The sequence below is a fragment of the Hypomesus nipponensis genome, chromosome 23 (genome assembly GCF_054491055.1).
Source record: "Hypomesus nipponensis isolate SF chromosome 23, ASM5449105v1, whole genome shotgun sequence".
Classification (NCBI taxonomy): domain Eukaryota; kingdom Metazoa; phylum Chordata; class Actinopteri; order Osmeriformes; family Osmeridae; genus Hypomesus; species Hypomesus nipponensis.
The window spans coordinates 12,271,719-12,297,823 of record NC_140383.1 but is presented as its reverse complement, the minus strand read 5'-3'; the positions used below and the strand labels follow the sequence as shown (position 1 = coordinate 12,297,823).

General features: G+C 42.4%; 1 protein-coding gene across 1 annotated transcript in view; it reads left to right on the top strand.

Annotated features, from left to right (window-relative positions):
• Nucleotides 1–26,105, top strand: part of arhgap15 (Rho GTPase activating protein 15) — a 40,214-nt gene that overhangs the window by 4,487 nt on the left and 9,622 nt on the right. The window contains exons 5-11 of the mRNA XM_084689253.1: nucleotides 1,362–1,451; nucleotides 10,250–10,348; nucleotides 10,636–10,789; nucleotides 12,478–12,600; nucleotides 15,884–15,982; nucleotides 17,849–17,926; nucleotides 19,944–20,078. Of these exons, the coding sequence (XP_084545379.1) occupies nucleotides 1,362–1,451; nucleotides 10,250–10,348; nucleotides 10,636–10,789; nucleotides 12,478–12,600; nucleotides 15,884–15,982; nucleotides 17,849–17,926; nucleotides 19,944–20,078 (778 nt within the window). The remainder of the gene's footprint in view (nucleotides 1–1,361; nucleotides 1,452–10,249; nucleotides 10,349–10,635; nucleotides 10,790–12,477; nucleotides 12,601–15,883; nucleotides 15,983–17,848; nucleotides 17,927–19,943; nucleotides 20,079–26,105) is intronic.

Genomic DNA, 26,105 nt, shown 5'->3' with positions numbered 1-26,105 from the left:
TGTGGTGTATTTGTGTGTGTGTATGAGTGTGTGTGCTATATGACTTTAATCCACCCTACCCTGATGTGCCTCTGACATGCAGAGAGAGAGAGAGAGCTAAAGGGAAAGTGAGAGGGAGAGAAAGAGAGGGCGAGAGAGATGGAAAGAGAGAGGGAGAGACAGACTGCCGACACGGAGGAGAGGGGTGTCTCTAAAATGAGCTTGCCATGCTTTTTAATGAAGCTCCGAGGACTTAATCAAAGCCCTCTCCCTTACTGAGGCCCACCATAGCAAGGTCTGTCGGTGCCCCCCCCCCCCACCCTCCAATAGTTCATTATTGGAAAGAGCCAGTTGGAGGTCTGGGCTACAGACAAAAATATCCAGCCATTCCTGCATAAACATAAACTCTGGAAGTGTGCAGTGTGGGACCGGTAACCCTCAGATAGCGGCTACTCAAAGTACCCTAAGGGCTGTGGATCAACTGCCTAATCATTTACTTTATGTTCATTTCAGCTTGTGATAAACGGCTTCCTGTGTTTTGATGTGTCTGTTGAGTGCTGACAATGGTACTTCAGATTTTACAGTGTCAGAGACACTGAGACAGTGAGATGACTACAAACACTTTTATTAGAGAGGAGACAAAGCAACATGTTATATCATCCAGAATATTCTTTCATCATTGTGGCACAAACTGGTCATCAAGGTAGCAACAGTAGGTTCCCTCTTGGATGGAGTATGGTACATACAATTGGTTTCATGCAAACATTTGTTTCATAAGGCAATTTCATTTCTTCTTTTAGTAGATCATTCAACAAAATGATAACATAATCTTAATTTTCTTCTGCATCTTTTCGTTTTTCTCATTGTTTGATTGTGTTGATACCACAGTGAAAGGCAATAATATATAAATGGGTTAGCATGCCTTTTACCTTGATTAGTTCTTGCTTGGAAAGCTGCATTTTTCCAAATCACAATTTTCTCTGCCGGAAAACAAAGGCATTCTGGTTTTACTATGGTTACACACAGCAACTTTAATTGCACAAGGGCAGGAATGGAATATTGAAAATATAACTAATGCAAACTCTGTCTCATTTAATTGGCAAACTTTGCCAGTAACAATTAGACCAAAGAGGAAGTTCATTGGTCTGGTCTGATTGTTAATATTTCTGTTATTTTGTTTTAACATTAACCCGTTTATTTGATTTGTTTGTTATTTGGATTATTCAGAAATAATACCATGAATTTTAAAAACTGTCCAAAAATATACTTATTATTTATTTAATTAAAAAAACCATCTAATTTGACAGGATTTGTCCGTCTCAGAGGTGAGAGTGTAGCGCAGGCCTTTAAACTCTCTCTCCCCTTTCACTCCTTTCCTGTAGAAACCTGGAAACAAGCCTGAAGGAGTGGATTTGTGCGGGGCTGTCATAGACTGGACCACAGAAAAATCTAGCAGGAAGAATGTGATTCAGGTAGGATACAAATATCTAGGTTATATGTGAATGCACAGGAAAAGGAATCAATTTTTAGATCCAGATCTGGTTTACCACAAGGCTGCTCAGGATTTTCTGTCAAATTCATTTGTTCACTGTTGATTTCTTCAGATTATAAAGTTCACTGAAAGTAGGATATAATTTTTTCAAATTCTTCCAACTTCTTGAGAGTTAGCCACTTGTTCTCGGATAAGTATTTATTTTAATGCAAAGAATTTGATTACATTTGAAGGTGGTTTTGGGCCATCTTCCCATCACTCCTCAGATCCCAAGACCTCAGTTTGCAGCTTTAGGATTTTTTATGTCCAAATTTCTATTTCTTATTGCCTTTTGAAGATTATCTTCTGATAACGGCTTAAGACAGGAAAGCAAACTGCTGATCAATTCATTGGCATTGCAAGTATTCATGTGAGTAATTCTGAGATAACCGGGTGAAAAGGGGAGCGGATGAGAGCAGATTTTCAGATCTCATCAAACGCTTAAGACACTTCATTGCTGCTGTGCGCTACTCTTCCTCACAACGTTTCAGCCCTGAAATCTTAATGCAGGGAAGATTAAAATGGGAATTACAGAATAATCTTAAATAATCCAAGTGCCATGGACAGAAAAGTGCTTGTAATGCCGACGCAAAACTATTCTGAGGTCTGACAACATTGTCAATCAACACTAGGATTATAGTTAAAATTAGCAACGAGAGTTACTGTTAATTTGGCACGATTCCAGAGTGTGACTTATCATATAAGCAGTACCTCGCAGAGATACGTCAGATGGATAGATGTGATTAAAATAATAATTTTCATTTGCATCCTTTTTTTTTTATGTTGCCACTTCTCATGCTTTCACTGCCGAGGTTTGTGTTGTGCAGCTGCGTAGGGCGCCATGACAACATAAGTGCTCTTTTGAACCAAGCATGCCAAAGGCCGATTTACAAAGTTGACAAGTTTGGCAGGATTGCAAATGATGATACGAGAAGACTATTAATTTTACAGTTTGACTAATTTGTGGAGCAATTTAAAGTTTGTTTCAAAACGCTCCCTAGCACTTTTGCCCTGCTCACTCTCTCTATCTCCCTTTTCACATTCCAGTAAGTCTGCGTCCTCATTGGACAGTGCTGTCGTCAACACACAGCATGGCCAAAGCTGGGGTGGTCACGACCCTGAGCCGTGTTGTGCCTATCAGTCAGTGTCCACTTTCTAAGACCTCTTTGCTCTTCTAAGACCAGCTGTTTTCCCCAGTAGTCACTTCACAGATGGGCAGTGCTGGTGCCCCTCAGAGGAAGGCCTGCTCTTCCTCCAGGAAGTCATGGCTGACAGGGATAGAGGGAAGCTGAAACTCAACCCCTTGAAGGAATATCCCTATGAAAGGAAAAAAAAAAACATATATATATATATATATATATACTTTTCCTTATCTCAGAGTTAAAAGTTAGTGAATATGCACTGAACTGAGGGAGAGCTTCAATCAATTTCTGAAGGTCCTCTCTGCAGGGATTAGCATACTTACTGTAGGATCTGCCTGAGGGCAGCTGAGAGACGAACTAAAAGTGTAGTTAAAACCATAACTAAAACCATAGTTGAAACTAGCTATGAGGTAGGTGGTGTAGTAGTCGTGTCATTCATCAGCCCGGTTTATTTGTTCACCTTTTCTCATTGCGGGGAAGTGTCACAGGTCCTCCAAGTTCCACATGCAGGGCAAAGGGGATGGAGATGGAAGTAGAGTGCTGCTAAGGCCATTGTCATCACAGACAGTATTTACTCAGCTGTGACAGTCCTTTTCACTTGACACTTCACTATGTGCCAGTTCCTTTGACTCACCAATATCATAATCCCTGCGTATCGCCTACCTATTGTTCTACACAGTGAGCCTCCCAGGGAGAGCCTTGGAGGGCCTGTTGTTATCCCACAAGGTAACTCCACACTTTCCACTGAGGAAACAACTGTCACAGTCCTCTTCATATGAGATTCTGAAAACAGAACAAGTTTCGTGTTGTGAGCGCTTTATCCTGCCTATCTGTGACAGCAAACAGCTGACAGAGAGAACCAGAGCCCTTCCTGGCTCGCCGAGAGGGTGCTCTGCTCTTTTGAACTTCAATTCTCAAGACACCTGAGGGACATTAAGATCTTGTTCCATGTCCACGGAAAGAATGCAGCCATGGACAGGGCTAGAAACAAGAGCTGTGAGGCTACAAGGTTGAAAAACTGTTAGAACTGTGCACTTCTGGTACATGATTATCTGCTGTACTTTCTATGCACGATTTGTCGCCTTGGATAAAAGCATTTGCTAAATAAATCAACTGGAAATGTGGAAGGTTGTTAGTGGAGGTGGTGGTGAGAGAGCCACTGCTGCCTCTGTGTGACCGTCTCAAGTTCAGCACAACAAGAGGACCCACAGGAAGTACTGTCTGTGAACACAACCACAGTGCGAGTTTATTCTCATACGTTTATTTTTAAACAGCACAATGCAAACATTCTGTGGCACTTGCAGTGCTATCTAGTCTGTAATGATGAAAAGAAACGAACAAAAGGATTTTACAAATGGGAAAGAATGTGAAGTAAAATAACATGGAACCAGAAGACATGTTATGGCAGAGGTCTTCAAGTGTCACAGAGTAGTAACAGAATATATGAGTAGAATCTATTGATGATACTTTCAATTCATTATTAGTTTTTCTATAACTACGTTATCAGCATTGATTATGTTGAATCACTAACGGCTCAAAAAGGTTCCCTTGAGGCTAATAAAACTAGAAATATTTTTGACATTGCTCAAGGAATCAAAGGGGACCAACTTTGAATAAGTGGTCATGCATTTTTCATGTATTTCTGAATATGTAAGTGTGTGTCTGGCTTGAGAGAGTTAAAAGCAAATAACAAAAGGAGGAGAAAAGTCAGAATAGTGGCCTCTCCCCAGAAGAAAGAGAGACAACTTTAATGTGATGTCAGAGGCGTCTGGTTTCATCAACTGGCCTCTACCACAAAGACTTGCATTCCTCTCTCATCACTAATTGATTCTTTTGAGTTTCAGGCGACGCGCAATGTGAGCTCCCGGTACCCTCTGTGTTCTGACAAACATCGTTCTTGCTGTTATAATCCGGAAAACAGACTCCAAACAACAAAATAAACGACAGAAAACAGCCAAAGATGATGAAATTGTGCCTCGGGCTAGAAAATAATGAGTCCACTGCAGAGGGGAAACATTAACCTGCCACCAGTACTGAAAGTCTTGACTGATCGTAAGAAAGTTTCAGCTCCTACAAAGACCCGTAACACCACCTCCCATTCCAGTCACAGTTAAAGGTGAATTACGCTGGCAAGATGGTTTGGAGAAGACCAGGCCTTGAGGGTAATATCATTGTTAAAATACTCTTCAGCTCAGTAAAATGAAAAATATTTACCATAAACCTACCTTATCTGACAGACAAACACACCAAATGTCTCTAAATAACATGAAAACGGTCAAGGCCCCATAGCTGGGGTATCTCCTTCCCCTGATAAGGTATACAGTCAGATAATAACAACATATATTGGAAGTCATTAATCCGTAATTAGAATATAATGTATGCAAACCACTGTGGGTACCCCGGGGCAGGTTTAGCAGTGTGCGGTGCTGTGACTACCGTGTCCTGTGAGAACTGCCCTCTGGCGCGCTGATCACAGGATGTAATCGTCCAAAGCCGCTGACCTGAGTACTTTAATGCTATCCGTCTTAAGCTCACGGTTCTTGATTGCTTCCTGATGACCAACCCTGATTACAGTTGTGAATAGGACTGGCTCTGGCCCAAAATAGAGACCACTTCACACACAGATAAAGGTGCCCCCCCCCCCCCCCTCCCATACACACACACACAATGTTTGACTTGTCAAGATTTATGATAAAGACATCAAAAAGACTAGTACAGTTAATGCCTCGACACTCATTTGTGCTGTGATTTACACCAATGACGAGTTATTGCAAGTTATGTCAACACAATTGACATGTATGACAGCTGTACTTGGTTGATCTGTTGCCTCGCCTCTCTCCCTGCTCTCCTTCCTGTGTGTCCTGTCTCCTCCTGAGAGCGGGACAGAGGCTGACAGCACGGTGCCCACACACCACGCCACAGAGACGTCCACCATATTGTAGCAATGCACGTCTCCACGGTGACAAAACTGGGAGAGTTCAGCATCTTAACAGCGTGATCCTAACTGGCGTGTGGTGCTCACCTCACGGGGACTAGCTCAAACTGACATGTTACACTGTGACTTGATGATAAGTAGCCAGTCTGACTGACCCTGCAGGCTTGCTGAAGCTAAGGGCTTCAGATAAGGTTGGCGTTGGAGGAAGGCGGAACAGAAAACGGAAGAACATTGGTGTGATGTTGTGCTTGTCATGAGACAGTTGGATGTTGGGATTTTTCAGAAGCTGGAGGAACAACCTTTTCCTCCTTGTAGCCATGAAAGTCTTCAAAAATGGTTTCCTATACTGGTATTTTTCCCTCTTCAGCGCAGATACTTTATGACAACACGTCGGGAGTCCGCTGGCAGATGTCTGAGATGAACACAAAACATCACCTAGTCATGCACTCGCTGATATGTGAGCCCCCCCTCCAATCACATCAACAGCATTACTATAGCACGCATCTGGACATCACACTGTTAAACAAAGCTCTTGATCTGATCACACAGTATTCCAACGTTGTGTTAAGAGTGGAGTGGAGTATGGAAACACTACACATTGTTGATCTTGTGTTGGATCAACATTCAGTTGATGGCATTTGTGTTTCAGCGAAAGGTACCTTCTAATATTCATAGAACTAAAGAACTCTGAAAGTGTACTGCCTGCTTGAACCACAAAAGCAGAGAAAAGGTATTTGTGGTGTGGCTCTTACTCTTCAAAGCAGCTTACATTGAGATGGGCATTAATTTGGTTCTTCAGAAAGACAGTGAAAGCGCAGTGTGTTAATCGCCAAAACGGCAGAAAGGGTTTAAACCTCCAGCAGCAGATTGCCTTGGAGATTACAACTTTGAAATGAAGTTCTTCAGTAAAACCAAGGGACTTAACTCAGGCCAAACATGCATGGATCTGCATTCAGCCTGTTACCTTCACCAAAGTATGTGACGCATCGGAAAACAAATTCAGATTAATTTCCATTCAGTTAACCAAGGAGACTGCAAGAAAATTGAGTTGTTGGTAGCGGTGTTTGGTCAGCTGCTTTTCACAATTTGTATAAACAAAGTCAAATGTGGATATCGCAATCACATGTTCAGACTGTTGTCTTGAACATTAGCATTCCACTCAGGTCAGAGGAGAGGAAACACAAGCGCTTAGATTCTGTTTATACTCTGACTATTTCCACTTTGATTCCAAGAACTTTTATCTATGTGAGCTGTTTCATCGCTGTTTGACACATTCACAGATATTTTGTTGCAAATTGGAAATAATTAACTTGGCAAAGTAGAATGCTTCAAAGTTGCATTGTTCCTTTATGAAGAACCATAATTAATGTTTAATTTAAGAGCCAAATGCAAATGTAAAGGCACAAATGGCACTCTCCTCTCTGCACCGCTGTGCATATTTAAATATTAATGGCTCCAGTCAAAATAAGACCCAGACATTCAACGTCCTCTTTATTAAGAAATGTGATGAAAAAAAGTGATTTATTACGTATTCTTTTTCATTTCTAAATGCAAAACAGTACTTTGCACTGGTTACTGTAACTTCCTTTCACTTCTGAAAGATACACAGAAACTTTTCAGTTTTGTTATATAATGGCAGTGTAGAAAGTTATTTTGCGAATATAAACTATACAGCCTTTATATGGTCTTAAAGTCTCACTCTGTTTGGACCACTGGTGTCTTGGCCTTTCATAATTTTCTCTAATTTGATAACCTTTTACCTTACACTCCTCAAGTCCTCAGGTTTTTCGAGACTCTCAATCTATTTGTAAGGATGAACACTGTTATTCCAAAGATATACTACTTATCTTCAATCACATTTGCCATAGCTAATTCAATATCAATGACTGTACATTTCCCTATATCGGTTTTGTTTGACTGTAGATATCTTGACGTCAGTGTTTGATTAGCTTCCCTGAGCTCTGCTTTCCTCTATTTGGTCTGGCGGCTCGAGAGGCCTGCAGGGGATCTATTTGCTTTCATTCACATTAGCATCCCAAGCAAACATTTGCCTGAGAATAAAATGACCATGCTAATTAAAATCACAAACTTCGGTTTGAGAGGCCTGCCACACGTCAGGATTAACATCAAGGCGTATTACAGCGGGTTCGCCACCCAACCTACAGCTCTACACCAGCCTGACGTGAGGGGCGGAGGAACACACACTGTACCTTTGTACTGGTTGAGATTAGGATAGCTCACATGAAGACATAGGGCTTGATATGGCCAAATTTATTTGAAGAAGCTTATCTCCTTTTTTCATTAACAGAATGAATAGTCAGAGAGGGCGCTGTCATGTCTTCACTGTCGTCTTTTGATAATCTTTAATGCATCTTTGACCGCACATTGCCTGAAGAAGATGTTTGATATATTTTTAAGCAGTTTGCCCTCCCTTTTTTGATTAAACTTCAGAGAGATGCTCTCATCCTTATCAGGAAGTCAGATAGACTTTGGTATAAGCCAGACATTTCAATGGAAGACTTCTGTTTTCAAGATGACAGGGGAAGAGAAAAAAGATCAAATGCTCAGGATGTATTTCCAAATGGCTGTTGCCCAGAATGCATGTTAATACCACTTTCATACAATTCAATAGGAGTAGGATTTCACTATATCCACTATGATTTGAGCCATCAGATTTGAAGATAACAACTTTCAGGAAACTAAAAAGTCATTTATTTTGGTTTAGGCTTTTAGACCTGACACCCAAGTGTGGTGCAACAGAACATTTCCTGTTTACTGTATCTGTGCACATTTTCCACTCACTGAAGATTTAGTTTCGTACCAGGTCACTTCAAATCCTCTTGATAAGCAGATACTCTTAAGTTTTCCTATTCTACCTATGAATGATACACAGCCCCTGAAAAGAGATGCCATAACTCTGAAAGGCAGAGAGCCAGGAATGAAAGGATGAAACATGCATACGCTTCTCCCATCTGAAGGTAGTGCCGTCTCCATTGGGATGAGAGAAGGAGCTCACTGTGTCCACCATGTAACATTCATGAGAGGAACAGACTGGAACTAATGCAAAATTTATGTTAAGACATCAAACTGACGTTACGAAACAACCTATCCAAGTCCATTATGGTCTTGTTGGACACAGAGAGAATGAGTGAAACAAGCAACAACAGATAAGGACCTGTATGCTTGTTTGGTTTTTCTTAAAGTTATTACGCCTAGGGTCTACATGCAAGGTACCCCTCATGATCTGTCTTCATGTCAGATATAATTACCCCATGTGTGGTACAAATATCAAAGTGTTTGAGGGAGAGAAGATCCACACAGCCGTGGGTTTGTGTATTTGTACTGAGCGCGTGCACCAGTCTCTTCATAACCTGTCCCCCGCAATGCAGCACGAAGGCAAACCCTATTACTGGCACATCCTGGGGCGGCCTCCAGGAAAAACAATGTTCCAGAGCAAACATGCTTGTTCAGATGCTTGTAACTCAAGAAGAGAGCGGCCGCAAACACACTCTGACAAGGATCGCGCCCGTAACCATTCCCCCTTTTTTATATCTGGCATCACAAAAGGATGCTGCCTAACCGCTCCTGACGGTTTGTAATGAAGTCTGGAAAAGTCAGCTCCAAACAGTCCGAAACTTTGAAGGTCCACGTAGGGTCGCCCGGTCTCTCTGGTGGAATATTGAGACAGGAAGATGTGGGTAGTGATTCCCCGAGGCTATGGATGACTTTGAGAGTACCGTGGCTGATAAAATATGAAATTTCCTTCTCAGAATTTGTTAAAAGGTTTTGGGTGACAAAAATAATTACAACTGTGGTCAGGCTTTTCGTGCCAGATTAAGAAGATTTATGAATAAAAATGGAAAAGGTTACAGTACTGAAGGTCCCAAACCTTCATACGTCATGCAGAAAATATTATTTTGACATAACGACTGAAGGACCAAACACACCAATTTTATTTAATTTTGTAATATATTTTTACCATTAGTTAAGCAGGTTTGTAATACATTGAGATTTAAACTCTATTTCAGTGGAGACTTGACAAAACAGGCAACATACAACAGCTAAAACAAAAGAAGATGTTATGAAGGAGATTGGAGTTTGCAATATCGAACACTATTTTAGTTACATTGCTGATATGCTTGCCATTTTACTTACAAACGTGTTATTTTGTCTGTATAATTTCAATCGCACTTGACAGTGCTGACCTTGATGCCATGGTTTCTGAAAGACTTTCACCAACAGCACAGTTATTTCATTTGACGGCGCCAAACTCTGTTAATGCACCATTGGAGAGCTGTAGAGCAGGACCAATATTAATATGACAAGTATCACACTAATTGTGTTTTCCCCTCTGAGGAGACAGTCTGCATTTGTCTCTTTCTTTGGCATACACTCTTTCCAACGTGAGCTTGTTGTCACACACAGCAAGCGTACACAGGCAAACCAGACATAAGACTTCTACCAGACCCTGCACATATACAGAAATTAAATAACATAAAGCCAAAAGTTGCAATGTGTGCACCTGTTTTCTAAAACAATTAAATATAAATGTACTAACCACACAATTTAGTTAAATATTCTGTAATTATTACAATTAAATCTTGTCATAGATTTAAACAGTCTTAAACATTTGTTTGGTTGGTTTCCCTTCCCTGATTGCAGATAACAACCAGTTTGGGAAGTGAGTTTCTTCTCCAGGCTGACAGTTACCCTACAATCTGTAAATGGCACGATGCTGTAAAACAGAGAGTTGACAACTTGGTGAGTAGCAGTCCATGCACTATTACTGGTGTCCAATGAACAGACAACCTTTCTAAAATATTAGGATTCAGGAATTTACTGTAAGACATACACTGCATCATAGCTCAAAGTGAATGTTCAAAATCCAATGTAAAAAAACATAATTTATGCATTATTTACCAGGTCAAACATAAAATTCCTCCTCAGCATACAGAGGATTGTAAAGAGAATATTTTGAATAAAACACCAAAGTTATGCAGTCTTTGACCTTTCGCTCCCCAGAGGTCATAACCTGTTTTCTTTCCTAGTCCGGGGCAGCTGGGGGGCCTGCCGGTGGCAGGGGGGGGCTGCGGAGGTCAAACAGCTCAGAGTACCTGCCAAGAACTAGCCGCTCTCTGCCAAGAGATGGCCCTGTCCGCTCGAGCACCAAGGAACGCAAACCTGGAAACAGACACTCTATCCGTGAGTTTTCCACAACGTTACCTAGTTTACCAATTTCTTATCTCCCTCTGCAGTGTTCCTGTTGCTAATCAGTTTGCTCAAAACAAGGAGTAGTGCAGCAACAGCTGCATCATTCAGAAACAGTTTCTATGTAGTCTGCAGGCCTGCAAACTTTCCCTCCAAGGTATAGGGATTCAAAAATAATGCATTAATTGTTTTTTTGACACTTTTTTGAAACACACTTTTTTATAAACTTAGCACTATAAGTCAACCAATTGCTTACGTGTTAACTAGCATATTTCTACTTTACTTGAGTGGTCATTTCCAGCATAAGTAACTCAGCATGACACATTTCTCAGATTTTCTTTGGCATTTTGTGTGTTTTTATAAATATGCTGAAAAAGGGTGGTGACTGTTAATTTCAATTATGACCAAGGCATAGAACCATGACACAAGAACATGCTAATTAGCATTATGTCAGCATATGTCAAGTAGCAATTATGTTAATCCCTGTCAATGGTTCAAATCAATCTCGTCACCTTAAGCGCTGCAAGAGGAATATATTGATGTTGGGTGATCATATTAAAATCCTAATTAGAGACGAGGGACATTGAGGCCAAGATCCAGTCTCTTATTGTTATCTTGATTCCGCCTTTGATTCCGGCTATATTCTCGTGAACATGAAGACATGAAGGGGACAGTCAGTTATCTAAGCTGTTGAGCATCCTTCAGCTTTTGGCTGTGGTATTAGTCTATAAATCCTAATGTATGCATTCTGATAGTCTGGTCGACAGTATTGTTCTAATCTCCTGCTGTATTTCAACACGCCATGTACTGCACGTATTCTGTACTGAATCTGGTGAAGACTCACAGACCTTGCAAGCACACTCATAACCTAACTAATACACATCCTATTCTTAGCTGCGCACCCACATGGGACACAGAACACCAGTTCTTGTTCACGTAGCTCAGAAACGTGTGTTTCCTGGGTAGCAAAGCTGAGCCGGAGACTAAATAGGTCGTTCTGATTCATTTGGGAGCCGCAATGTTCGTTTTCTATCAAAATGACAAGCTGCCCCAGTCTTTCAAAAAAGCTGTAGGGAATTCCTCAAGACACGTAAAAGTTCAATTGGAATGAATTATAGAAATGTACAGCCATGAGGGAGGCTCCTGGAAGGAGGACTGATGAATAAGTAACTGTGGAGTTGGGGAAGGGAAGGGCCAGGGAATTATCAGGTAGAGAACTGCTTTCAACTGCTCCTGTATTGAAGTCATATGAGAATGTGAGATTATAGAAGCTATATGAAGCGTTACTTTAAAATGTATTAGCTCCAAATTATAAATATAATCTATCAAACAATGTTTTGTGTGGTGAGTTATGGTTTATAAAACCTCATTTGAAAAGAAATTCACCACAACCTACCAACATGTCTAGGAATATATTAGCACTTCTATACTCCAGATACTGTACTCATACTACATTAACATATTTGGCCTTATCATGTATGCGTTACAATGACCTGTGTTTGATCTGAAGGGTTCAGTCATGTCTAGAACCAGATATAACCAACTCTTCACTGACTTTGTTGAGGCAGATTCCTTTGTTATGGGGTTATGTTTATTATCAAATGAAATAAACCAGAAAATATAAACGGAATCAAGTATCTAACTTTGTCCTTTCTTGCCTGTGTTTGTTTTTAACCATTTAGTTCCCAAGCTCAACTACAGCGCTCCAGACAGTGCTGACAAAAACGGTGTGAAGAACAGACTGAAGAAGTTCATCACCAGGCGGCCTTCTATGAAGACCCTGCAGGAGAAAGGCATCATCAAAGGTCTACATCTACATTCAATTTAAAGCTCTAACTTATTTTATACCATGGTCTGGGTGAATACTCGATTCTGGTTGGCTGCAGGGGTGTCCATTATCAGGTGATATACGCATATGTAATTGCAGCAAAACTGTCTTTTCACCGTTCTATATTATTGCGCTGGCTACATAGTATATGAGCCTGTACAAAATGTCTGAAATAAGTAACCATAACAACAGAGGCGGAGTCATACCTCCATTTACAAGTTTGAAAGACTTTAGTGCCACTTAGCTCACGGCTAGCTGTCATTAATCTGGACAATGTTCTTTAATGTCAGATGCAGGGCTTGACATTAACTTTTTGAGGCACCTAGGCTTATGTTCCATGCACAAAAGTCACTTGTCCCAAACCTTTAAATAGTGAAACGGACAAAACCTGGCTTACGTAACGGAGGTCTCTTTCTCAGGAAAATGACGAATGAAACGGGTTCGGTTAAAGAAATCCCAGATTCTGTCTATCTTCGGCAAGGCTCGTACAAAAATTAGTCCTCCCTGACGTTTTTGGTGTAGAATACAGTGAAATATAACATTGTGAACACTGCCAGTGAGCACCCTAGTCTGACTGGTGAAGCTAACGTCACAACAGTGTAACGGGGGACCAAGGCATGGCTGCCGCCCATGCGGGCAATGCATTCTCACTCAAATTTCAAGACTCCTGACCCAAATCAAAATTCTGATGCAACAGATCAATGGGGAATAGCGTTCTCTCTTAAAAGCTGCCCTCCTCTATCTTTTTGGAGCAGAATTCACAAAGATGAAATTATCAACTTCACCGAAACAACAATGAAAAAAACTAGCAACTTGCAAATCGGTTAAATAGACGTAATGAGTGGCACTGCACATAACGTTAAGTAACATGGCATTTTATTATGTTTTAGGTATAACTTGTTCAGTCGGTCGGTAAGATGGCGGCGCAAAGCTACAGTGACGTCATGTGAATCAAATGACACAGGCTGCGGCCGTACTAGCCTAGAACTAGTTAATAGCCAATACTTTGTTCGTGAATATCTTGATATTGATTTTGGGACAGTGACATGGCTGGTTAGCTAGCCAATCTTCTTGTCAAACATACTGTAAAATTTAATTTACTGTTTGTCAACCGTACCCAATGTTATTGCCTTTTAATCTTGCTAGCATAACGTTAGCTTTCGGGCTAATAGCTCAGCCAAAGGAAAGCTGGTGTTGGTTCTATGAGTTAAGCGGACTAGGAATATCAGAGTTAGCTAACCTTAAAAAACATTACAGTTCAATTGCATAAAATTTCTATTACATAACATTCACTGAAGCTTTTATCCAAAACAACATGGGGGGATTTGAACCAGGGATCAAGTGCTGTGGATGCATATGCTCTACCACTGAGCTCCACTTAAAAGATAGAAATTGTGAGCGTTGTCGTCTGTACAAACAGAAGCAGGGAGATTTGGACCATAGATACATGCCTTTATATATATATCTATGGTTTGGACACCATTTGAACGTTCGGGGGGAAAGGAAATACATGTTTTTATACATTAATACCACATTGTTGTGAACACTAATCTATCATCGGCTGTTTTTTTGTCATGTCATTTGTTACTGTCATTTTTAAAGGTGCTCATTTAAAAAAAGAATCTGCAACTGTAATACTTCAATTTTATAATAGATAATTTACTTAGTAATTGATTATAATCATGTAATAATGAATATAGGTTGTTCTCTTCCCCTGACATATTAGGAGTCAAAGAACAACAGCGATTGATAAAATTAAACCTCTGCATTTTTCTCTAACAAACCACACCAATCCATTGCAGCAACCACAGAATCCATTCCTCAAAGGGGGGAACTAATTTATTGAGCTCACGGTTGAAGGAAAATACACCATTAAAGGGCATATTTAAGCACATTTGCAATCCTTAGAAGAAGGTAACGGTATTTGGAGTTTCCCTCAGCTTCAAGGAGAGCCTTTAATGTTGTGTCCACGGGACAAATGGTAGATCAAAGGGAGAGGACGTTATTGACGGAATAAATGAAATACTTCTGGATTAAGGACTGGGGCAGGTGGCCCCCAGACTGTCCTTTTGGCAGAGCTGGTGGGCAAGTCACTTCAGAGAGTGTGCTTCCTAAAATCAGCCGCACCCCCCACCCCCATCCCTCTCCTCCAAACCCCCTATCATTCTTCAGAATGCAAATTAAATCCATGCAAAAGGAGGGTTATTTGAATTCCTTCAGGAGGAGTAATTTTGCTCCATTTCTCTGCCCCCCTCCTCTCCCCCCCTCCACCCCCCCCCCCCCACACACTCTTGCCCCCCCTCTCCGCTTATCTGCGGAGCGCTAGGAGAGGCGTACTTTGTATGCAAAGGTGCCTTGCTCGCAGTCATGTATGTATTTGGTGCACCCTCCCCTCTAGTGGGTAAACAAGAGAGGGAGGTCTTTGATGTTGCACAGACTCACGCAGACGGCTCTGGCGGAGGGGCCCGATATCAGGACACAGGCACGTGGATGAGAGAGACAGAGAGAGATAGACAAAAGGAGTGAGGGGAAGAGAGAGAGGAAAAAGAAAGTGAAAGACAGATCCAGAAAGAGTGTGAGAGAGAGAGAGAGAGAGAGAGAGAGAGAGAGAGAGAGAGAGAGAGAGAGAGAGAGAGAGACAGAAAGAGAGATCCAGAGAGAGAGAGACAGAGAATGACTACTTCTGTGCACAGTGAGAAAAGGGTCTCAGTTCAATGTGTGCTTTACTAATAGTAGATTTTTTTTTAGACATAATATTATGGATGGCAGCCACTGCAGAATGACTGGTTAAAGTTAGTCTCTGCAGAGAACCTGAATGTATGGCCTGTTGGGACTGATTGAGGGTATTTCACACTTGAGTTAAATGAACAAAAGCAGGGTGATGGAGCGGTGGGAAGGCCCATATAAGAGCAGAGAATGTGATCCCGCCCACCATCTGATTACACCAGAGACGCTCCATGGACTCAAGGTTCATGGGAAAAAATGCTGCGATAAAAAAGTGTGTGGTTAACTGTTCGTTTGTTTATTCTGGGTTGTGATGACATGTACGCAGTTTGGAGAAATCACCTTGAGACTTAAGCAAGGGTGTGAATCAGATGTAATGAATCACTGAAAACTACTGTTAATGGGACTTAGTACCTGTAATGATGATGTTTGCTGTGATTACTCCCACTGTTGCCTCTCTGGCTGCCTACTTCAATGATTCTGGTACTGTGAAAGGAGGTTTTTAAAATGACAAAAAACATGTCTCTCCCCTCCAGATCGAGTGTTTGGGTGCCACTTGTTGACACTTTGTGAGAGGGAAGAAACGCTGGTGCCAAGGTTCGTCAAGCTGTGTGTGGAGGCTGTCGAGAAGAGAGGTATGAACTACACTGTATTGCATTTCTATCACAAAAAAATGATTTGTGTGTTAGTCATGCAATGGCTGAGAGCTGAAGAGTGCATGGTGAGCTGAGGTATACATTTTGTTATCTCTCGCTTTTTTGGGGGAGTGTTGGGAGTTTGAGGGCTCCTCCCTACAGCATCCTGTCCCAGGCCTCACCACCTCTGCTGTGCCTCTGTCTCCCGATGCCCCGGTCAGGCCTTCTGCATCCTCTCTGTGTTTATACTCTCCTTCTCCGCTGTAGACGTTTTTTTGGGCTCATTTGACGATATCCGTAGTCAAATGTAGCTGTTTTATAATACTTGCGTCTCGGTCATTGACTTTTAGCGTCGCCTCCCAGCGTGTCTGCTCAGCAGTTTCCCAGGCTCCCTCGCATAGCTGCAGAGGCGAAGGGGCAGAGCCCTCAGGAGAAAGCTCTCCGGCATCCCAAATCACTCGCTCCTGGTTCCTGTCCAAATCCAAGTCCACTTCAGACTGTTTACAACGCACCGAAATTGAGACTGAATTATGTGTTTGTGTAATGGGTTCCGTTTGTGGTTTTGGCTGAACGTTTATTCTGGACTATTAGTTATCTCAGGGTAAAATTGCGGTGAACCGATAAACTGGCTGAGAAAATAATACTGATTAAGAACTTCTTTTAACTGCTGTGATTATTTACAGATCTGTTATGTTTCTCAATACATCACGTTCTTGAGTGTGCAAGTAAATAAAGCTTTCAGCACAAACAAACAAAAAATGTTTGGGGGCCGTCGGTTGTGCTTTTGATGCACAGAGAGGAGAGATTAATAGCTTTTGACTGTTTTAGAAGCAAACAAAGGGCCAAAGTGTGGGCCCAAATCCATCTGGACATCTGAACTCAGCCCGGAAATACGATGCTACAAGAATCCCTTTTAAGTCAAACATCTCTGTCTTCTTCACTCTTTCAAGCTGGCCATGTCCTCTAGTCACCCCACCGGTGACAGCAAAACACTGCGAGACACTGTCAACTGCCGGCAAATCTGGACATTCATTAGAGCAATCAATATAAAGGGCAGAGAGAGTGTCGCCCCATCTCCCTTACCTCTGCCCAGGGCTGCAATGACACCAAAGTCCTAGTGAGGGTGGCTCACACAACAAAGGATGGCAGAGGAAACCATGGTACCCGTGCAAGGAACGCACTGGTTTCTTCTCCACTTTAGATTTAGGCTGATGATCTGTTGATATGGGGGTGAGGTTAATTTACTGTACCTACAAAATGCTCTGTTTTGTAATACGGAGAAGAGAGAAAGGCTTACGGTATCTTACACTTTAAATGTAATTCAAAAAATCTTCCCTTCTCAGAACCGTCAAACTCTATGTTATCGACAGTATATGCAGTTTCATGTGAAGAATATATAGATTCTTCACAAGAAATTGCATGGTGAAATAAAAGTTTCTAGACAAAACCTTCTCTCAAAAAAATCCAAATAACAATGTTCACTTTTTACAAATGAGGACAATGAAGCACATGACAATCTGTCAACTGCTATTGAGTTGCTTTGGCAGGCTTGTCTCATGTCCTTGGATGGAACACCGAGTGGCAGACCGACTCTATAATCAAAGTAGTCCTCAAAATCTCACTGTGAAACGATGCCATATGGCACGCAAGTCAAACCCTCAAACCAGGCTTGATATCAGTTCTCCATTCTACTGCAAAACATGTTCATATTTAGTTTTAAATAAACAAGAAGACTAGGTTGACCACGTGCTGTCTTGTGAAAGTATATTGTATGTGTATTTAGCAGGCAGTAAGGGGACATGTTTGTGTTATTAAGTTTGCTTTAAAGAGTGATTCAATCTAATTAATTTGTTGTGTTTCTGCTAGGCTTGGAAGCCGATGGTATTTACAGAGTTAGTGGTAATCTGGCAACTATCCAGAAGCTCCGGTTCTTGGTTGACCAAGGTAAGTTCCCTCCAACTGTTTCATTAAACGGTTATCTCCCGCATTTACATACATGTACATGCAACACACACACAAATGCCCTGTAAACTAGTCCCCATCCACCCACCAATCTGAAGTTTTGGCTACAGGATATTCATCCTTTTGGCCATTTCTGACCCCATGTGATTAATTATGTTGTTATCGAGTACGGCACTAAACAGACTTGAATTAAGGCAGAATTAGCTGTGATTTTTTTTTATTATTGACAATCAATGTTTGTGATTATATGGAGCTGAGTACATAATAGACACAGCTGGTCTGTTCTGGGTGTTCTGTTGAAATGATGCATTATTCACAAAATTTACACATAATTCTCCTTACCATTATTCATAAGTCTACAGTGTACTCCAACCAGGAGATCTGGACTTGACAGTAATTTAGGAGACATTCCTCTCATCAAACGAGGACTATCTGTACAAGAGGAAGCACATTGTACCAAAGCTCCCGTACCTTTAGAATAGATTATTTGTCACCATGACAAAGAAGCCCCCTTTGAGACAGCAAGGGCAATTTATGCTTCCATTGAACCACTGCTACCCTCTGCTCTGTATGAATTAACCCATGTCTCCTGGTGTGCCCAGAGCAGTTCTTTAGCCAACAAGAGAGTGTTTGTCTCCTCTTGGTAAGGGAGGAGTAATGGCGAACAATCCCAACCTCTACCCTGTCTTAGCACAGTGAAATGGATTTTCCTGTCAGGAGGACAGAACCCCCTTTGATCCATTTTGCGCTATCATTTTGTACCTTGTGGTCCTCGTGTGCTCATAGCTTGGTCTATGATTACTGGCTTCGGAGGGGAATGACACCAGCGACATAGTACGCATTCCGTGAATTCTGACATTCTGCCACCATGTGCCTACATTCTGTCCCACCCATTTGTCCAGAATGTGTATCATTCCGTCAGCCCCCAACATGGCCGATCCCAGAGACATTGGACTGTACCAAGTGTGTATAGGAGGGGTTCAGGGTCAACTATATAAAATGGTGACACATTTCCACAAATACTGGGTGTAACCCTATTAACATAGCCTATTACATGTGCTATGCAGAACTCAAACTCCACTGCTTGGTTGGATTTAGGTTTGATTTACGTAGGTTGAAGGTTCGGGGTTGAACTTGTTGTGCATTAACAACAGACAAGGCTCACATTTCCCCCCAAGTGGGGTTTCATGTGAGTGCTCCACACAGACCACAGGCTACGGAGGGGTGGAGTGGAAACACTGAAGAGACAAGCTGAGATTTCTTTTAGACAAGCTCTGGGCTTTTGTGTGGAGAAAAGCCCTGAAAAGTTATGTAGATAAATTACACTTCTACTTTAGAGTTAGGGCTAGTCATTTCCAAGTATAAACATGACTTTTTAAGGTACTGTCTGTAGTTTATAAATGGACACAGGATATAAAAGCATTCACTTAACTCATCCAGTACAAAGACCTCATTACCGATCCTCAGAACAGGCCTCCGAGTAAATTGTCTCCATATGAGTTATTTGAAGGATCCCCTAGGTACTGTATGGTTATTATCACATAAAGGCTAATTGTCTCAGTAGGTGAAATATGGCTGACTTCCAGCATAACACAGCGTAATGTGAGTGGCATAGCTTCCCGCTCTCATCTCGCTCTGCGGACCTTCAGGCCTCCAGTCAGCCTGGCTGTGGATCACATGCCTCCCCTCCCCCGGCCCACTGTGCCCAGCGCCTCTGCTGCGCTGCTCTACCTGACGGCCTGAGTCACTACCAGGGGTGCTTCCTATCCTCAGCTCTATTAAAATGGAATCATCTCAGCAGAGGGTGTTCTGCCTCAAACCGCGACTGAGAACATGTGGCGGCAGACCTCTTGAGTAGCCGCAAGCCTCGTTAGCAAATAAGCGAGTGCCACTGTTAGCAGGTAAACATTAGCATAGTAATTAGCCCAGCGCTAATTCTCCCTATTAAAAGCTGTGTGTTTCCCTCTGCTTCCCCTCCTGTCCCCTGCTGTCAACCCAGAGGAAGAGCTTGACTTGGACGACAGCCAATGGGAGGACATCCACGTCGTCACCGGGGCGCTCAAGATGTTTTTCCGGGAGCTGCCAGAGCCTCTGTTCCCCTTCCGATTCTTCGACCAGTTCGTGGAGGCCATCAGTGAGTAGACACCAGCTGCCATCCTCCATCACCACCTTCATTCCTGTCACACTCTTTTCTCTCCATGCTGGCGCAGCTTCCAGTCACCTTGCAGTAACCCTCATTGTTCCAGAGTTCTGGCCCCATCCCGGCTGTTTCCCCCATCTTTGTAACTCCACCAAACCCAATGACAACCTCATGTAAATACTATGTGTCAGAATAACACTGATATAGCACTAGAATATTCAGGCGATCCTTCGTTTTTCAAAGTAACACGTCCATTTTGCCCCGCAGTGTATGCTAAGTAATCCTGTTTACTATGTGTGCTTCTGTTTGCTTCCTGGAGGCAGCTTGGTTAAAGACTAAAATGTTTTTCATTCAGACAGTTTGAGAGAGACCACTAAGAATTCAGTCACGACATGCTGGCGGTGATGTGCTCTCATCGTCTGCATAGCAACAAAGCAGAGATTGACATGGTCAAAAACAACCCTTGGTATAAAAAGAACAGAAAGGGACAGAAACACTGTGTTTAAGGAAGCTTCGCTGTTGAGTTATCTTTGAGAAGAAACATTCACCTCTTTAACTATGGGGCCTCTAGGTACAGTCCGTCAGATCATGGCACTTCGCTCTGTGTCCAGTCAAGAGGTGGCGCTGTTGAGCAGCGAGGGGTAGCTCACCTCCCTCACCTCTGAAATCCCCCGGTCCTTGCAGGGAAATTCCCCAGAGCAGAGGTCTAGAGCAGGGCCTGGCAGGCCCAGACAGAAGTTGTCACCAGACCTGTCTAGGAGTCATGTGTCCACCCAGCCGTCTCTCAACTAGTCACCATCACGCCACCTATCAGATTCGCCATATCTGCAGACCAACTGACGCCACAGCGCTAACCTTGTATAAACAATGCCATTAAAGGGTGGCGTTCAGTGCTGAAACGCTACCTGGGTCCCCCTCCTCAGCTAAAGATTGAGAGAGAGAGGCCAACAATGAATTGGGCCTCCTTGGCCTGTGTAATAATATTCTCCCAGCAGTGAGGTAATAGGTCACAAAAGAACATGGTTACAGTACATTGCCCAAGTGCTACAATACATGGAGATTTTACAGCAGACCTACATCTCCTTTTCTATAAGGTATTTGTGTCACAAAAAGTGTCATCTATTATCAATTTAGCACCAGCCTGATGCCCAAATATTCTCTCAGAAACCCCCCGGAAAAAAAACGATTGCAAACAATCCCAAGGTGATGGCATAATTTGGCAATAAATATTTACATGTTCGGAATGTAGGCCAGAATACCCAGAGGCGCTCAAGGTGGTTACATCCAGTTAATCAGTAGAGCTGCAGCCTCACAGACAGCGTTTAGACGACTAATTAGTCGTGGAGGAAGCCGCTCGCAGTAGGAGTCGTAATTAGCCTAACCTGCCTCACCGTTGCCCTGGTACCAAGATCAGACGAGGTGGGGAGGAGACTGGACTGATTGTGACTAAACAAAGTGGTTGGAAAGATTAGAGTAGAGGTAAGGATATGTTAACAGGCATTACAGTTGAGTATGCTTGTTTACTCCCCCCCCCCCCCCCCAAAAAAAAAAAACATAAAATAAGATACAAATGTGCCCGCAAACCTATGTAGGGAGTTAAATATTGGCCAAACAACCAAAACTATTCCCCTATGGTTTAAAGGAAAAGGGGAAAATGAAAATGAAATGAACAGTGTATTAAATTTAAGCTTTTATGACAATAGGAAATTGCCGTTATTTGACTCTATGGGTTAAATCAGAGCACGAATGGTCAAAGTAAGGTTAAATGAAATATAGATTTAACAACATTGCAAATGAACTATTACAAGGCAAACATGTTACAAAAGGAAGGTTTTAACTCTACCTACTCTACCTTGATTATTGTAAATCAGAGAGAGAAAGAGTAAGAGGTGAGCAAGGAGAAGGAGTAGGAAAAGCCAGAGCTGAGGAGAAGCCCTCAGGAGATGAAGAATCCGCAGAACAATGCTTCACAATTCCCTTCATACACAAGAACAACCAATCAGACCACATTGTGACCCTTACTTATCAACAGATGACTAGCAATGCGACAGTAAGTTACACAATGAGGTGTGAGAGAGATCAGGCAGAGACTCCGTCCGGCAACTCCAGATTTGAGCATATGAGAGGTGGGGGCAGGGTGACGCCCAACCTTACAGATACTAGGCGATAAGTTGAATAATCAGGTAACATGCAACGCTGATTGTTTCGGATTGGTCCAAATCTTCTGAAATATAACACCATTATTAAAAATGTCAAACAAACATATGCGTCAGACACCTGCCCATGCCACCTGAGAAAACAAGGTCTGAACATTTCACTAAGATAAGCTCTCTGAGCTTGATAGCTTAGACTGTTGAAACACGATAGAAAATGGTGTCTGTCCCCATGGCTGTGACCGTGTTTCAGGTCTGTGGTTGGTGAACAGACCAGGCTGATACCTCACCCCATGCATGTCTAACACCCCCGACTTGGGACCCTGATAGCGTCTCTCCGGGTGGTGGTACAGAAGCTAACGAGGAGAGGAGTCATTAGCATCCTTAGCATGGTGGCGGCCATCTTGGCTGACCCCTGTAATGGGGCTTGCGTTAGTGGGGGATCCTGAGGGCCCGTGTTTCTTCTGAACAGGAGGAGGCCTGATGATGAGACAAGCTCCACATCGTTGGGTTCCTAATTGAAATCCCTGGTCCAGAAACCCGACTGTGGGAGTGCAGCACCACTGGCAGTGTGTGTCATTATGAAAGGGCAGCAGTGTGTGAAGCGTGGGACTGGTTGAAATAAACAATATGTGTGTGTTCCGTGGAACTTCCACTGAGCTGGGGAATAAAAGGATGCAGGGTCGTTAATCCTCAGGGTAGTCTGTTAGTATTACCACAACATTGCCACATTTTCCTTGGGACATTGTTTTTGATCCACTTGTATGTTGTTCGTGAAGGCTTTGTCTTTTTATTAGAAGACAATTTCATAGTCAATACAGTGTAGTCTCCCTCATCCTCTTCCGTTCCCTCTCATCTTTCCTCTATACTTGGTGTGAACAGATGCCCCCCCACTCTCTCACTCTCTCTCCCATCTCTCTGTCACTCTTTCTCTCTCCCGCTGTTTTTGTCACTCGTCCCTATCTCTTTCTTTCTTTATTTCTTTCTTTCTGTCTCAATCTCTCAACTCTCTCTCCCCCCCCCCTCACACCCCAGCCTTCCTTCATCTCTCCCTCCGGCTCTTCTGTGTAGTCCGGTAGAGATCCTCAGGTGGGGCCCATGCCCTGTTTCTCTTCCCTGTAAGCTGTTCATTCTTGGAAGGCAGAGAGCAGCAGCTGTGTTTGCAGGCCGTGATCCTGGCAGCGACAGAGCACAATCTATTATTCATGTGGCCCCAGTATCAGAGCGGGGGGATCTGGAATCTCAAGCCACCTGTCTCACAGACAAGCACGCCTTTTTGTTCCCAGCGAATCAATGCAAACACTGATGAATTGAGTTTTATCTGTTTTGAGCGTTGACATAGATGGCGTTTGAACACGGGCTGCAGACAGGATGCTTGGTCATTGACTGGGGCAGTGTTGAAAGTGTTGCCAACAAATGTGTAAATCGGTATTGGGGTGGGGGGTGTAGAGGGCTGGGACAGTGCTGGATTTGGGAATGTGCTAAGTGTTTACATGGATAGATATGTTACTTGGCTATGTGTTTGTGTGTGTGTGTGTGTGTGTTGGGAGTGCATGTGTTTCTTTGTTTACACACACGCAGATTTGACCTCTCTTACTATTGTGGTTTGCAGTCATGCTTCCAGAAATTCAAACTGGCGAGCATCCGAGCAAAACATATTTTACTTTGCTCATTCAAAAATGCTAATTAGAAAAAAAGGCATATTTTCCCAAGTTGTTTGGTCCTTGTCTTTGCCCTCAGTAACCATGGAAATGGAGTCATGTGAGTTTGTAACTGGGCCACCCAGGCGAGAACACAAACTGAAGCTGAAACACAACCTCCTCTACACCAGGGCCCTCCCATCATTAGCTAGCCCACTTTCACTTCCCTATTTATTCACTGTAACGATGCAAAGAATCCGAATCAAAGCAGGAAACTATTTTTCAAGGCAATCAAAGGAATCTTTTTTGTGTTGGTGTTGCATGTCCTCTTTACCTTGGAGGGTTTTAAATGTAAGCTCCCATATCTGGGCTTTGGGAAGGATAAAAACATGGGACACACCTTGAATTCCAAATCCTCAAAGTGTTGCGTCTGTGTTTCAGAACAGTTTTTCTAATTGGTTATTAAGACAATATCCAGCACACTGTGGGGCTCGTCCACAATTGGGTCAGCTCATCCGATGCATATTTTATTGAGATTTTCTTGGAAAACGGTAAAGTCCAGCTCTAGCTCCAGGTCATGTTGGGTAGCATTCCCCTTCTACAGCTTCAAAGAACCGTCATTTACATATGAATAATTGCACATATTTATGATCTGGTCTACTTTAGCTAATAATCATCCTTCCAGTAGAAAAAGAACTAAGAGGAAAATGTAGGACATATCTCTGTCCTCACCTCCACTAATGTCACAGAGAGAAGTTTGTGATTTTAAGTTTTATGGGTTTATATTTGGTGCCTTGTTTTGCTATTCTGTTGATGTTAGTCAACTTATCAAGTGTAATGCTCTCATTATTTTCCCAGATTGATTATTAACTTACGATCCATCCCATAATGAGTATTAATTATGTTTGTCTTGGCAGCGGGTGGTGTGGGGCAAACCTCCTACATAAATATGAATGAAAAGCAGAATCAATTCTTGACTTGTACAGTACTGTTGGGCTGTTCTCTGTTGGTATTAAACTCATAATTTTCTTTGCTGAATCCCTAATAGTTCTGTTATGTCTGATGGAGACGACACCTTTTCCTGTGAAACCAAGGGATTTAATCGTTCTTATTAGTTCATTTCTTTTTTTATAACTCTTTGAAACTCTCCTCATTTGCATGCAAGTAAGCTGGCCATGCAAATCGTTTGAAATGCAAAAATATATCTACTTTCTATATTTCATCAAGCAGCTTTTCATGTTTAATAAATTACAGGCGCCTTCCTCTAAGACTTTGTTATTCATTAACCAAAAGCACACAATTGGGATCCATTTAAAATCTTAATCACAACCTGCAGGATTATTTGCTTTCTGCTAATATTTGTCTTGACGGGGCTTTGGGAAGCCAGTACACTAAGCCTGGAGATGGGCTGTACAGCAAGCTCTCCTGAAACAAAATAGGTTCCACTGTTTGTAATGGGATTAGAATCACACCAGAGCGGGTGCTGGGATGTGAATGTAGTCACTGTGTCACCGATGGAAACACTTAACGGAATGCCAAAAAATAAAAGCTTTTAATTTCTTTTATTACAGATTTCTCTTCCAGGTCTAGAGAGAGACGTTCAACTAGAATATGAGAGGGAACCCACGTTTTCACGTTATCTCTCTAGAGATTCAAGTTTTTGTCTGGTTCATTCTTTAAAAGCTGAATGGTTAAAATGTGACTTTTTAAACAGTGCTTCGGCACACAGTAGGTGAATAACGGGTCTAGTCAGCCCAGCATGTTTGGATTGAATGTTGGATGTGTGTAATGTTTTGTAGTGGCATGACTGTGGCCATGTCAGTCTAACACATTCAAGTCAATCATGTCTGGTTGTTTGTCCAGGATCATGTTACAACTCCTCGTCTTACCAACACTGGCCAAACATGATTCCGTCTCCATTCCATGGGTGTTTGTGTTGTTGTGTACGACCTCGATGGGGAGCTATAATGGCCTCTTGTCATAACAGGCCATAAATCACTCAATCCCCGGTAGGTGCCCCAAAGCTGGCCTAATGCTGCAGTCTGGGACTCACTGACATGACTCATGCTTCACCTCTCCTCAGTGGGTTGCCAGCAACACTTTAAAAAGGTCCTCCATCATCAACAATGCTGAAGACATGAGAATGTTAGAGGTTTTGGATGAATCTACATGCATGTTTACCTTGGTCCATAAATGTATGCATACACATATAACATTTAGGCTGCTCT